The 11784-nt window shown below is 47.5% G+C and overlaps 1 protein-coding gene across 1 annotated transcript in view; it reads left to right on the top strand.

The window, feature by feature from the left end:
• Positions 1-4309: 4309 nt before the first annotated feature.
• pcxb (pyruvate carboxylase b) overlaps positions 4310-11784 on the top strand; it is a 60296-nt gene continuing 52821 nt past the window's right edge. The window contains exon 1 of the mRNA XM_076139908.1: positions 4310-4315. Within this exon, the coding sequence (XP_075996023.1) occupies positions 4310-4315 (6 nt within the window). The remainder of the gene's footprint in view (positions 4316-11784) is intronic.

The following is an 11784-nucleotide window of genomic DNA, read 5'->3' as shown; positions in this document are numbered from 1 at the left end:
GGAGCAAAGTGCCGGAGCCTCCACACAGGCCAGACATCAAGCGTAGCCATAGGATGAGCGGGGCCATAAAGTCTCAGCTCAACTAGCTTCACCCTTTGCACACCAAATGTCACACACTCACCGCGCGGCACAGTCTTTCTTTCTACACTCCTTCATTTGACCTTTCTCTTTCCTTGACCCCCTCTGGTTATAACGCTCTCTCTGTCTTTAACCTTATCTCTCCAGCTATTTCACTCTCGCTCCGTCTCTCCTTTCTCCCCGTGAAATCTTCATCCTTTCTCCATCCAGCCCGTACTTAAACTTCCACCCACTGCTCTCTTACCATGCCCGCTGCCTCCACCTTTATTACCTCTTTGCCATCCATTCTGTGCCGTTTATCTCTCTCTCTGCACTGCTCCTCCCTGTGTTTTCTATCTCTCTCTATCTCGTCTCTCCATCCTTGCTCACCTTCAGTCTTATAACCCTTTCCGCCTTTGGCTCCTCTGTAAATTTCCACATTTTCTTTCTTTATGTCTTGTTCCCTCTCTTCCTTTCCTCCCTCTCTTTCCGTCTTGTCTGCCCTTGAGGCAACCTGAGTACGACAATGTTATCAGTCACAGCTCTGCCTCACCTCCTTCTCTCCTCTTCGCCTCCTCCTCTGCTGTCTTTCTTGTCTCGTCTCTATCTCTTGCTGACTCTGCTGCCCTCCATGTCTCCTTGCCTCATCTGGCCCAAATTGCTTACACACTCATGCATACTGCGCCGCACACACCCAGAGTTTTGGTACATTGTCTACCATGCTTTGGCAAAGATGAGCTCCTTCCATCCTCGTTACATTCTCTTGTCTTCTCCCTCTCTCACCCCTTCCATCTCTTCGTCCCCTCTCAGAGAGCAGATCTCATTTGCAAAGAGGGCAGCAGTGTCAGAGCTTTCTACCACAGGCGTACGCCAGATGGGTGTAACCGATCCATCCGCTCGCTGATCGATCTGACGCAGGCAGATGGATAACACTGTCCCGTCCATTTACACTCTTCCTGCTGCTTTCCTTCTAGCCCCGCCTCGTCTTCCTCACCTTTCTTTATCTGCTCATAGGCTCGCTGGTGTCTTCACATTTTTGCAGAACATCATGTTGTAGTACTGTTGTGTGTGCGTGTGTGTGTGTGCGCGTGTGTGTGTTCACTATAGTTTGCTTAGATAATTCCTGCCAAATGATTAAATGTAAATTCCTCCAGATACTGAGGGGGTGTGTGTGTGTGTGTGTGTGTGTGTGTGTGTGTGTGTGGGTGGGTGGGTGATTGTGTGTTTGTGTGTGTCTCGTGCAAATTAATGTCATATTCTTCTGCACTTAAGAAGCCTTCACTTGCACTTAGAGTTTGTTGCTGAATTTGCACAAGTAAGGCAGCGCACACACACGTCGGCATTAACACAAACATGCTCTCTCACTCCCTCTCTTACCCAATCTGCCTCTCGCTCGCGCGCTCGTTCACACACACACACACACACACACACACACACACACACACACAAAGCAACTCTGCCTGATACTTAAACAAACGCTGGAGAGAATCAGCACAGAGAGTGAGGAGGATGAATTGGGTCAGACAAGGAGGAGCCAAAATCTAAACCAGATCCCGAGCTTAGATGTCTGTGAGTGAACACTTATCAAGCAGGAACAGATGGAAAACAAGCTGGACTGTGGCTCACGAGCGTTGAGAACCTCTCGTATGAACACCCACTGTTGCTGCGAGTTTGCTTTTCTCACTCTCTCTATTTTGAGACCCTATCTAAACTCTCAACTCTCTGGAGAGCAAGAGACCGACAGCTGGAATGAGACAGAGGGAGAGAGTGAGAGTGAGAGGTGAGGCTTGATCAAGCGAGAGTGAGAACATGAGCTAAGAGCGTTTGCTTTCCAGCGTGACTCTGAGCTTAGAGGCTGATGACCTTATCCCAACCTGCCATGTTCCTGTTTAAACAGTCAGCAGATCCTCAGACACAGCAAAGAGGAACTCACTAATAGCTTTATAATCATGCGTTTCCATTAACTGTGTTCCGCAGTGACACTCTTGAACCCAAACTAGGCAATTAAGGGAAGCCTCAAACACACAACTGGAAGTATGGAAGACCCACTGCTCTTTACGGCTCCCTGCACTTCCTCCTTTGTCCTGACTCCTCTGAATGCAGTGACCTCCACATCTCCACCTGCATCACTCTGTGTGTTTCGGTGTGAGTCTATGTTTATTCCTGCCCGTGCCCTTGTGATGTGATTCAGCCTGAATTTGCCTGCACATGAAAATGCTATTAGCCTGTAATAGACTTAAATCGACTCAGGGAGCGTCTCTGTTTATTAACAAGGGGATTTGTATTAGCTCTGAAAAGCCACTTATCACTCGCACAGTAATTCACACGTTGGATGGCAGGGTTAGCACTGAATAGCTACAACAGAAGGCCTCTGTCAAAATGGTGGAGTGACGGCTACAGAACCTGAGGTGGGGCCGGGGGCCGCTGCTGTCAGAGAGAGGGGCTTTGACAAGTCTAAGTAGCAAGAAATGTGACCGAGATGGCGTGACAACAGGAGCTTTGTGAGAGAGGTGGGCTGTCGAAAGCGGCAGACAATTTGCAAATGGTGAAATCACCTCACGTTCCCTGCACTTAACCCAAAGAAAGAAGGTGGAAAGCTCATTAAAGTGTGTCTGTATCTCATCTCCACTATGACGACACGGTTACACACAGAAAAGACCGACACGCCGCGTTATCATGGATGATTGCGGTGATGAATAGGACGGGCCGGACACCGATGGCCCAGTTAGGACCCTCAGCCCAGCCAAAGCCGTAAAGGAAGACCGTATTTGGAGTTCCGTGATGCATAAGCGTCTGCGGGCTTTGGCTTTATTATGTTACATGAGGTGTTTTATGGGGGAAGTAGAATGTGGAGCATCACGGTTTTTATTTCCCCCCTGAGCTTCACACTCTGAGGCATGTTTTGCACTTTATTTATTCTTTTTTATTATTTATTTGATTTTTTCACAATATCCACATCTGCTCACTGTTTAAAGCTCTGAGGTGCCGTTTGTTGCGGCTGTTGATGTGAAATAATAAACTGGCAAACCTGTTACACTTCTGCCTCTTTTAAATCGGCCCCTCGTGACTCCTTGTTTACTATCGCCACTGTGTGCGGCGCCGTGGACCAGCGTGCGAGCACTCTGAAGTCACGGGTGTTACATTAGTGCTGCGTGCTGCAACAGGGAGTTGATCAAAGTGTTTTCACTGTCATTCAGTGTTTGGTATTATGCAGCATTGTTCTAATACTTTAACTGGAAAATATGCAGAAGCAGTGCTGTCTCTCTCTCTCTCTCTCTCTCTCTCTCTCTCTCTCTCTCTCTCTCTCTCTCTCTCTCTCTCTCTCTCTCTCTCTGACTCTCGATCCCTGACTCTCTCTCTGACTCTCTCTCTCTCTCTCTCTCTCTCTGACTCTCTCTCTCTCTCTCTCTGACTCTCTCTCTCTCTCTCCCTCTCTCTCTCTGACTCTCTTTGACTCTCTCTCTGACTCTTTCTGACTATGTCTCTGACTCTCTCTCTCGTTCACACTCTTTCCAATCCCCAGTCTTTCTAGTACACACACACACACACCCTCTCTCTCTCACTCATAATTCGGGCCCTTGATATTAGGTGAGTGCTTGCACACAGAAACGACTACAAGCATACCAAAACAGTCTTCCCACACAAATGTAATTATAGGGATGCCAACACATGCACACACACTCACTCTCACGCTGTAGGCAAGGAACAAAAGAACGCCCACATAGCCTCTTCGTACGGCAGTCGTGTGTACCGTATGCCCACTCGTTCTTTTGAGATCACTCCTCTGTCACTCCTGTCGTATTCTGTCCTTTTGTCATCCAGAGAGAATGGAGAGAGGAAAGAGGAGTCCACACGAAGGGGACAAAGGAGGGAAGCAGAGGGAGAGAGAAGCCCGAACATACAGCGCGGGTGAAAGACAAAAACGGGAAGAAAATGGAGAGTAGAGCACACAAGATGGAGGAGGGAGGGGTGTTGATGAGCACAAAGTGAAATACACTTGTGTTAAGATTCAGGATGAGTGAAGATATAAGGATGTAAAGGCTGGACATTTGGAGAGGAGTAAAATAAAGAAGGATGAAGAGTCAGTGTGTATGAATGCGCGTCGTTAAGCCGATCGGCAAAGAAATATGTAAAGGCGATAAACGGGTGAAAGCCGCCATCCATCAATGCCAGCGAGAGGGATGAGGAGGGAAGACTGGATTTGATTAGAGAAACGGAGAGCCGTGATAAAAATGAGTTTGTAAAGACCGTCATGACCGTGAGAGAGCCCGGGAAGACGAGACGAGAGAGCGACGTGGCTGAGAGTATAAAGAAGATGCTGAGGTAGAGAGAGAGAGAGAAGAGTGTTGTGGAGAAGAGTTTCAGGACACAATGACAACACTTCAAGGCCAATCGTAGCCATGATTTAGCCACTACAACTTCTTTATCACGGCAGGTTTCCATAGCTCCCAATCGGTCTCAAAGCCGCCTTCAAGCTTCCAGGAATAACATTCAGGCAAAGAGACATTGTAAGAGTTACAAACAATTGCTATCATCCCTAACAACATGGACGAATAGCAGTATTGACAGATTTCACAGTGAATTGCCGTCATGAAGCTGTGGGAGCTTGTAGGATTGGAACCTGTTCCCTGAACCTTTTTTCCCTTGTGAGAAGGATCTGAAAGCAGGTTGTCTGGCAGACGTCCATCGTCTGATCCTCTCTCCTCGCTTCTCTGTTGAAACCGTGCCAACAGGCTATACCAACACATACAAGCATTTGCATGTGAAAGGTAGCTGGAGCTAAATCCACCTATTCCATCCCTTCATGCAGCAGGAGAGCAACGGCACATTTCCTCCTCCGCCTCCTCACTGAAGAGTCTAAGCCAAACACAAATACATTTATTAGCAAGAGACGTCCCCAGTAAGACGTTCCAGCCAAAGTAGCACTTATATTTCTCCATAAACTAGCTACAACTGGAGATTAATGAATCTGCCATTTGTCAAGTCACCTCAGAAAGCCTGACACATAATAACAAATGCATTGTTCCCAAAAGTCCCCAGAGCTCAGATTGATCTCTTCAAACCACTCATTTGTATCCGACGTGTGCTTCTATCCGTTCAGTTGCGTGGCTCGTCCCCTGACCTTATGGTTAGGGGTGAGGGAGGCGGTTTACAGAAGCCCTGCTGCAGATCGCCAGAGAAAAAACAGGCAAGATGTGGACAATCAGAGGGAGAGACGGGGGCTCGGCGTAAAGAACTGAAGTGTTCTCAGTACAAAGAAGGATTGCAGTGTTCTCACAGCAGGGGGGCAATAATGCTCCTCTATGCTCCTTCACTCAAGTCAGTCCTCCCAAGAGCTTCTGTTTGTTTGGAATATTACACAGCCCAGTTCCAGCTCTGTTTGAGGAATTAAATCATTTATAGTATTTTGTTTGTGTCGCCAATGCAGAAATTCACTGCTAGTTTGTGATGATCTAACTTTAGTCCTGATTTTCCTCAGCCAAGGTTTGTTGTGCCTGAAAAATGCACCTCTTCCACTTTGTGAGTGTCAGAGGGGTTTGTTAATAGCGCCTTATCTTAAGTAAGGGGCTATCTGTAATCTAAAATGGGGGCCAGACACCTATCTGCTCTTTAGAGCTTTGAGGCTTTGGCCCTTTTCAAGTCCGCAACACCACATAGAGATAAGCAACCCCACCGCTAATGAACTGAGGAAGCTTTGTGTGTTCAAAAGTATCTGCAGAGTTCCCCTGATTTATATGCATAGAAAAGCACCTGATTTTCTGAAGGGTGCCGTTAAAACCCCCCCCTGCCGGCATTTTACCACAGGCTGGGAACCGGTGAACCATGAACACTTGCGAAATGGTGGGCATGAAAACCCCAGCGGACCATAGTATTAGGAGGTGCTGCTCTGCCATTGCCCTACGGACTGGAACAGAGTTTTGTACTTAATGTCACAGCTCACATCTTTTCGCCCTGGTAGAGAGCTGTTTGAGAGCCTCACCCCTGCCTGGTCCAGGATTCATTCGTGGACTGGGAAGGGGACGTGCCAGAGTCATTTCAGGCTACCAAATGCAGTTTCTTGCACAGGTGAAACCCATTTGGTTTTTGCGTCGCACACCGTCCAGCCATGGAAATGAACCGAAAGAGCCTCTGCAATTCCATGAAAAAGCATCTCTGATCCTTTTGTAAGCGGCAGGCTGAGCAGTGCTGTAATTGTGTTAGCCAATCTCCCACTCCTTCCTGAGAGTTTGTCATTTTGTTTCCACCCCTTGGAAAGCTTTCATGGCTGCACAGTTTGGGGATTAGATTTCTGGGAGGTAAATTGAATTGGCAAGCAACAGAGGTGACAATGATTTTCTTTGGCAATTCATTGACACTGATGGCGCAGGGATGGGTTGTTAATGCGTTGTGACGCTCTCGTTTAAGTTTAAGCTTTATGTACTGTGTAGTCCTGATCGGTTGAGGATGTCTTACAACCTTGGTTCAGTTGTAGCTCTTTTACAAAGACAGCATTGGCACGGGCTTGTTGTGTTTGTTGTTATTCTAGTGAAGATGTTGTTTTTCCTGTCACTTTGGATCTCACTGTATCTGTTTTGAAAGCCCCTTTGCAAATGGCTGAGGTAGTCTCGTTCTATAGATCTATAATAGTCTTGAAGATGGATTTACCTGAGCAGTGAAAATGATGGCTGCAGCTCAGCAAATGAGGGACATAAAGTACTGAAAACAGCTTTGGCAGCTCTGTTACGCTGTTAAACTAGGATGCCTTTTTACTCAGAGAGGAACCATTTGTCATTGGTGGACGGCTGTCACATCGGTGCCAGACTCGTAGCTCAGTACAGTTCTGTTTTGATGCCCCCCTTTACACCAGATGGCAATAGCACAGTTGTATCTGATGAAATTGCGTGGCAGTAACGTGGTTTAAGACTGTAGCCAATAAAAGCCTGTAATTAATGGCTGACGATCTTCGTTTCTTCTCCACGCGCTCAAGAAGCCATATTGTGCTGCGTGGAATAAAGAACTCAGCACTGGTACTTTGATCTCCATGTGAATAGAGAACCCACCAAATTGTGTCCATATATTATGCATTTAAACTGGTCTAATGTCAGGAAATGCAGCTTCTCTCAGTTTCAAATCTTTGTCAAATACATTTAAGAATGAGTTTGGCTCTAAATTGCTCCCATTTCTGTCCTGGAGGCATTAGGCTGAGGTTTACAGCTTCACCTGTACCAGTCTGTGCTCGCTACCTTCTAACTGTCCAATTTGTAAATTTAATGCAGCAGAAAATGCCTAATTATTCCTTCTGCTTTGTTAAATGTGACAGTGCCACAGGCTGCAGTTTGGGTTCTGGTCCAAACACTTGGGGGCGCCGATTATGTTTGGAACCTGGCCCACTGGAGTTTCTCACACAGTTTGATTGTATGGGGAGATTGAGGAAAGCGAGTAGAGTGGGTATGTGTGTATGTTCGTACATAGGTGTCCTACAGGGATCTAGGCCCGTCTAATCTCCTATCGCCCTGAACTCCTCCTCTGTCCCTCATCCAACCCCGCCATTACCTCCCATCTTCCCCTCTCCCCGCCTTCGTCTTATGTCTCTCATTCCTTAACACAATCCTTTACTGCGCTGCATTTATTTGTCTGTGTGTGTGTGTGTGTGTGTGTGTGTGTGTGTGTGTGTATGTGTTTACATGACAGGGTTTAATCTGTGAAGAAATTGCATATCTGACGCAAACAGCAGTCGGCAATCAACTGACAAACACACCGATCCGGGCTGTCAACATCCTCCACCCAATCAGAAACCCTGTGGCGTCAATTATATGGACCGTGATTGGCTGACATGGCAGGATGCTGTTTGTGTGCGTGTTTGTGTGTGTGTGTGGCATCTCGATGATTCAGCAGGGTTCCTGCATTTCTAAAGGGAAGTCCTGAGCAACAGAACAATTACCCAATGAGCAGAGTAGGTCAATGACATAGCAGCATGCCTTTCAATCACACCTATGTATTGATTCATGTTTCACACACAAACACACACAGTCTACATCTTTTTATATTTAGATTCTTTCCTAACATCCCTTGCTGCCCTCTGTGTTTCTGTCTGAAACAGAGGGACGTACTGAAAGAGAGATAGAGGCAGGGGTGGAGGGATAATGGAGTGGGAGCAGGTACAGCACCCAGAGGAGACTGTGGCAATGAGAGGAAGGTTCTCTTTAATAATTATTGGGTAGAATCCAGTTAGGAACGGACGTGTTTGATCACAGACGGCATAATGAATCTCAAACTGCCCCGTAACTCGCCACAAACAGCTTTTCCCCGGAGCCAGATGCTAATAAAGGCAAAACAACCCAGTGTTTCCAACGAGTCTGTGGGGTAAATTTGTTTTTTTGGAGTTTGTTGATGATTGTTTCTCATATTCTAATGCTTGGTGGTGCTGATGCAGGCAGGAAAGCTTTTTGTGCTTCGCTTGTCTACACAAAGCACAAGTACAGGCTGGTTGAGCCACAGTACTCTGCATCTGCATCCCACAGTTTGTGTGGGACGATGCGTTGCAGATTGTTTGTGGAGTTTATTCCACTATAACCCCATCCGGAATCCTAACTTAAATTTAACCACCTGGCACCCGTCTGAGTTTAGAGTTGGGCCAAATTTTCGGCGGTGTAACGGTCTAATCTCCGACGGGACTCAGCCGCGATTCCTCCACAGTTCAACAGGAAGCTACTTGACAGAAACATGATGAACATGTCTCTCCAGCCATCTGCATGTCCGTACTCTTGGTCCAGGACATCCAGAACTGCAAGATGGGGGACTTGATATCTCGCCAATTGGATGCGTTGAGTAACTTCCTTGTGTGTATGTGTGTGTGTGTGCGTGCCACTATCAACTGATCTATTTAGCTCCTTATTTGGTTTCTCTGGTGATTGAAGGCCTCAGTTGTGTAAATCGGCTTCAGAATGTCCCTGTTCATACCCAAGTCCCTTCTTATCGTCCCTTCTTTTCGTCCCTCTGTCCCCCCTCTCTTCATCCCTCTCTCTCTCCCTTTCTCCAACACACACGCTGCTCTCCCCCCCTCCCTCGCTCCCCCTCTGTCTCGACCACTTCTTCTCTCCCCGCGCCATCCATCCCTCCGTCTGTCTCCAGCGGTTGCCGTGGTTACAGTTTGTTCTGCTCATCAGGCGCCTGCTGTGCCTAAACAGACTGTCAACACTTTAATTACTCATCCGCTCATCCCTCTATTTTTTTCCTCCTTACATCTGTGCTACGCCTTTTGCTCGTCGCTTCCACCCCTTGCTGGCACGCTTAGTCATTCCTCCTCTGTGACACTCTTCCTTTCCTTTCATCATTCTCCACCTCTATTTTCTTCCATCGTTCCACCACACACCCCTGTAGCACTTCTTCTACTACTTCTTCTTCTTCCACTGCTGTTTCATACTTTCATCTTTTTTCCAGCTGTCCCTTCCCAAATCAATGCCGTGTCGTCTCCTCATCCATCCACTCTGCCATACCTCTGTTCCTTTCATCCGTTCACTTTCCATTCTGCTGTCCATTTATCCGTCCGTGCCTCTATCCGCCCGTTCCTCTGCCTCAAAATGTCAGTGCTTTATTAGTGTAGTTTTTCTTCCTGGCATTGTTATTCCTCCATTCCCTCATCCCTGCCCTCCTTTATCATAGACCTCTCAAGCATCATCACTTGCCCTCTCATTCTTCATTACTTCATCTCCTCGCTTCCCCCCATTTTAGCCTTTCCCAGGCCTTAAACAGTTGTAATCGCCTCCTTCTCTGCTCTTCCCATCATCTACCAGTCCCTTATCCTCATCCCCCCCTCCCCACACACACACACACACACACACACACACACACGCTCCATTCATCCAACAACCGTCACCTCTCTGACATACACCTCATTTCCACTCGTCCTTCCTTGCACGCTGGTAGAGGGGTGTAACTTGGACCCTCCACGTGACAGCACACATCTGTCGCCCTTCATCATCTCTCAACTCCGTTCGTGTCTCTGTCATGATCCGTTTCACTTAATTACCCTTCATCTCCTTCCTCCTACTTGCTTATCTCAAAAAAAAACGTTGATCCCCCTTCCCCCCCCTCGCCTGCTCTCTTTGCATCCTCTGAGCTACTTTAATCAATTTGCAGGCCCTTATTTTCTTCCTCCTGTAAGTGCTCCATTCACATACCTTCCTCTTTCTCCCTCTCTCTCCATCCATCCATCCATCCATTCATTTGCCAGTCTGTTCATTTTGGCCAGGCTTGTACTTTGAACAGCGAGTGGCCCATCTGTTCCTGCATCTCCCTTACTGTAGCCTGAGCCTGACAGACACCGTGGGTAACAACAAGCCGCGCCGAGCTTTAACCAGATAATTGAGAGATTTCCCTTCTATTCCGCCGCACAAACCGTGTGACACCTACAGTCTCCTACACAGACAATTGCTAGCAAGTGAGCAAGAGCGATTATGAAATTATCTTTTTTTAATGGATATGATGATGCGCCTCAAAATTGCTCCGAACTCTACACATTAGTGATTGGCAGGCATACCGCTGGAGTCGTCTGCTGTAGTGAACGTTGCTCACAGGTAGAGTTCCACATTTCCTCTCCACCGGTTCATCTATCACAGGAAAAGCCCACAGTGCCACACACTCGCCAAGAAGTTATGGCTTTAAATAGCTAATTAGTGGTGTCGGTGATCTTAACAGACTTTTTGGGGTCATGTAAGACTAATGTGGCCGTCCTTATCAGCGCTCATTCTGTAGGCAGCTGTGTAATGACGGCCATCTGTCATTTCTAATTGTTTCCTCGCCCATCTAGCCGTCTCTTTACATCGTCTACTGTAAATCACCTCATAGCCTGTTGACAGCCTCTGGTGTCGTCTTCTACTCGTTCACCCGCTTGGTCCTTTCTTCTGTTTACTTCTCTCTCCTCCTCCTCGTCCCTCCAGCCTCCCATCTCTCAATCTTTCCCATTCCACCTTTATCCCTCCATTTCTCTGTTTCTGCTGTCTCCTTTCATTCCCGTCCTTCTTTTTCCATCTGCACCCTCCGCCTCCCCTCCTCATCCATTCTGTCACCACTCAGTATTCCCTTTCAGTTGATGATGTCAATCACTTGGTTGTAATCCTCTCGTCAATCCTTTCATCTGACCTCTGTTCCCCCTCAGCCCTCAGCACATCACTCTGTTCAGTGTTGCTCCTGCTCCCTCCCCACTCCCTCCTCCTCTCCTCCCCTCCTCCTGTCTTTGAGTACCCCTCGTTTTTCCAGACGATATTTCTCTCTCATCACCCTCTTATCCTCCCATATATCCACACAATCAGTCTGATCTCCTGTGTCACTGTGCTGTGTGTGTGTGTGTGTGTGTGTGTGTGTGTGTGTGTGTGTGTGTGTGTGTGTGTGTGTGTGTGTGTGTGTGTGTGTGTGTGTGTGTGTGTGTGTGTGTGTGTGTGTGTGTGTGTGTGTGTGTGCGTGTGTGTGTGCGCACAGATGAAGCTTATGTAAAAAGCCTACAATGAAGGGGGGTTGCCGATACCTTTGCCAGCATGCCAACACACACACACACACACACACATCAGGCGAGATTACACAGAGGCAAGGTGATATAAACCGGGCTGAGATGCACCTAGTCAGTAATCTGATAGGGGACAGCTGGCTCACACACACACACACACACACACACACACACACACACACACACACACACACACACACACACACACACACACACACACACAGCAGGATTCTTCGTAAGGGGTA

The sequence above is a fragment of the Genypterus blacodes genome, unplaced genomic scaffold, assembly GCF_046128005.1.
Source record: "Genypterus blacodes isolate CSIRO-AG114 ecotype Tasmania unplaced genomic scaffold, CSIRO-AGI_Gbla_v1 ptg000480l_1, whole genome shotgun sequence".
NCBI classification, from domain to species: Eukaryota; Metazoa; Chordata; class Actinopteri; order Ophidiiformes; family Ophidiidae; genus Genypterus; species Genypterus blacodes.
The sequence above is the reverse complement of the archived record's forward strand: the minus strand, read 5'-3'. Positions and strand labels throughout refer to the sequence as shown.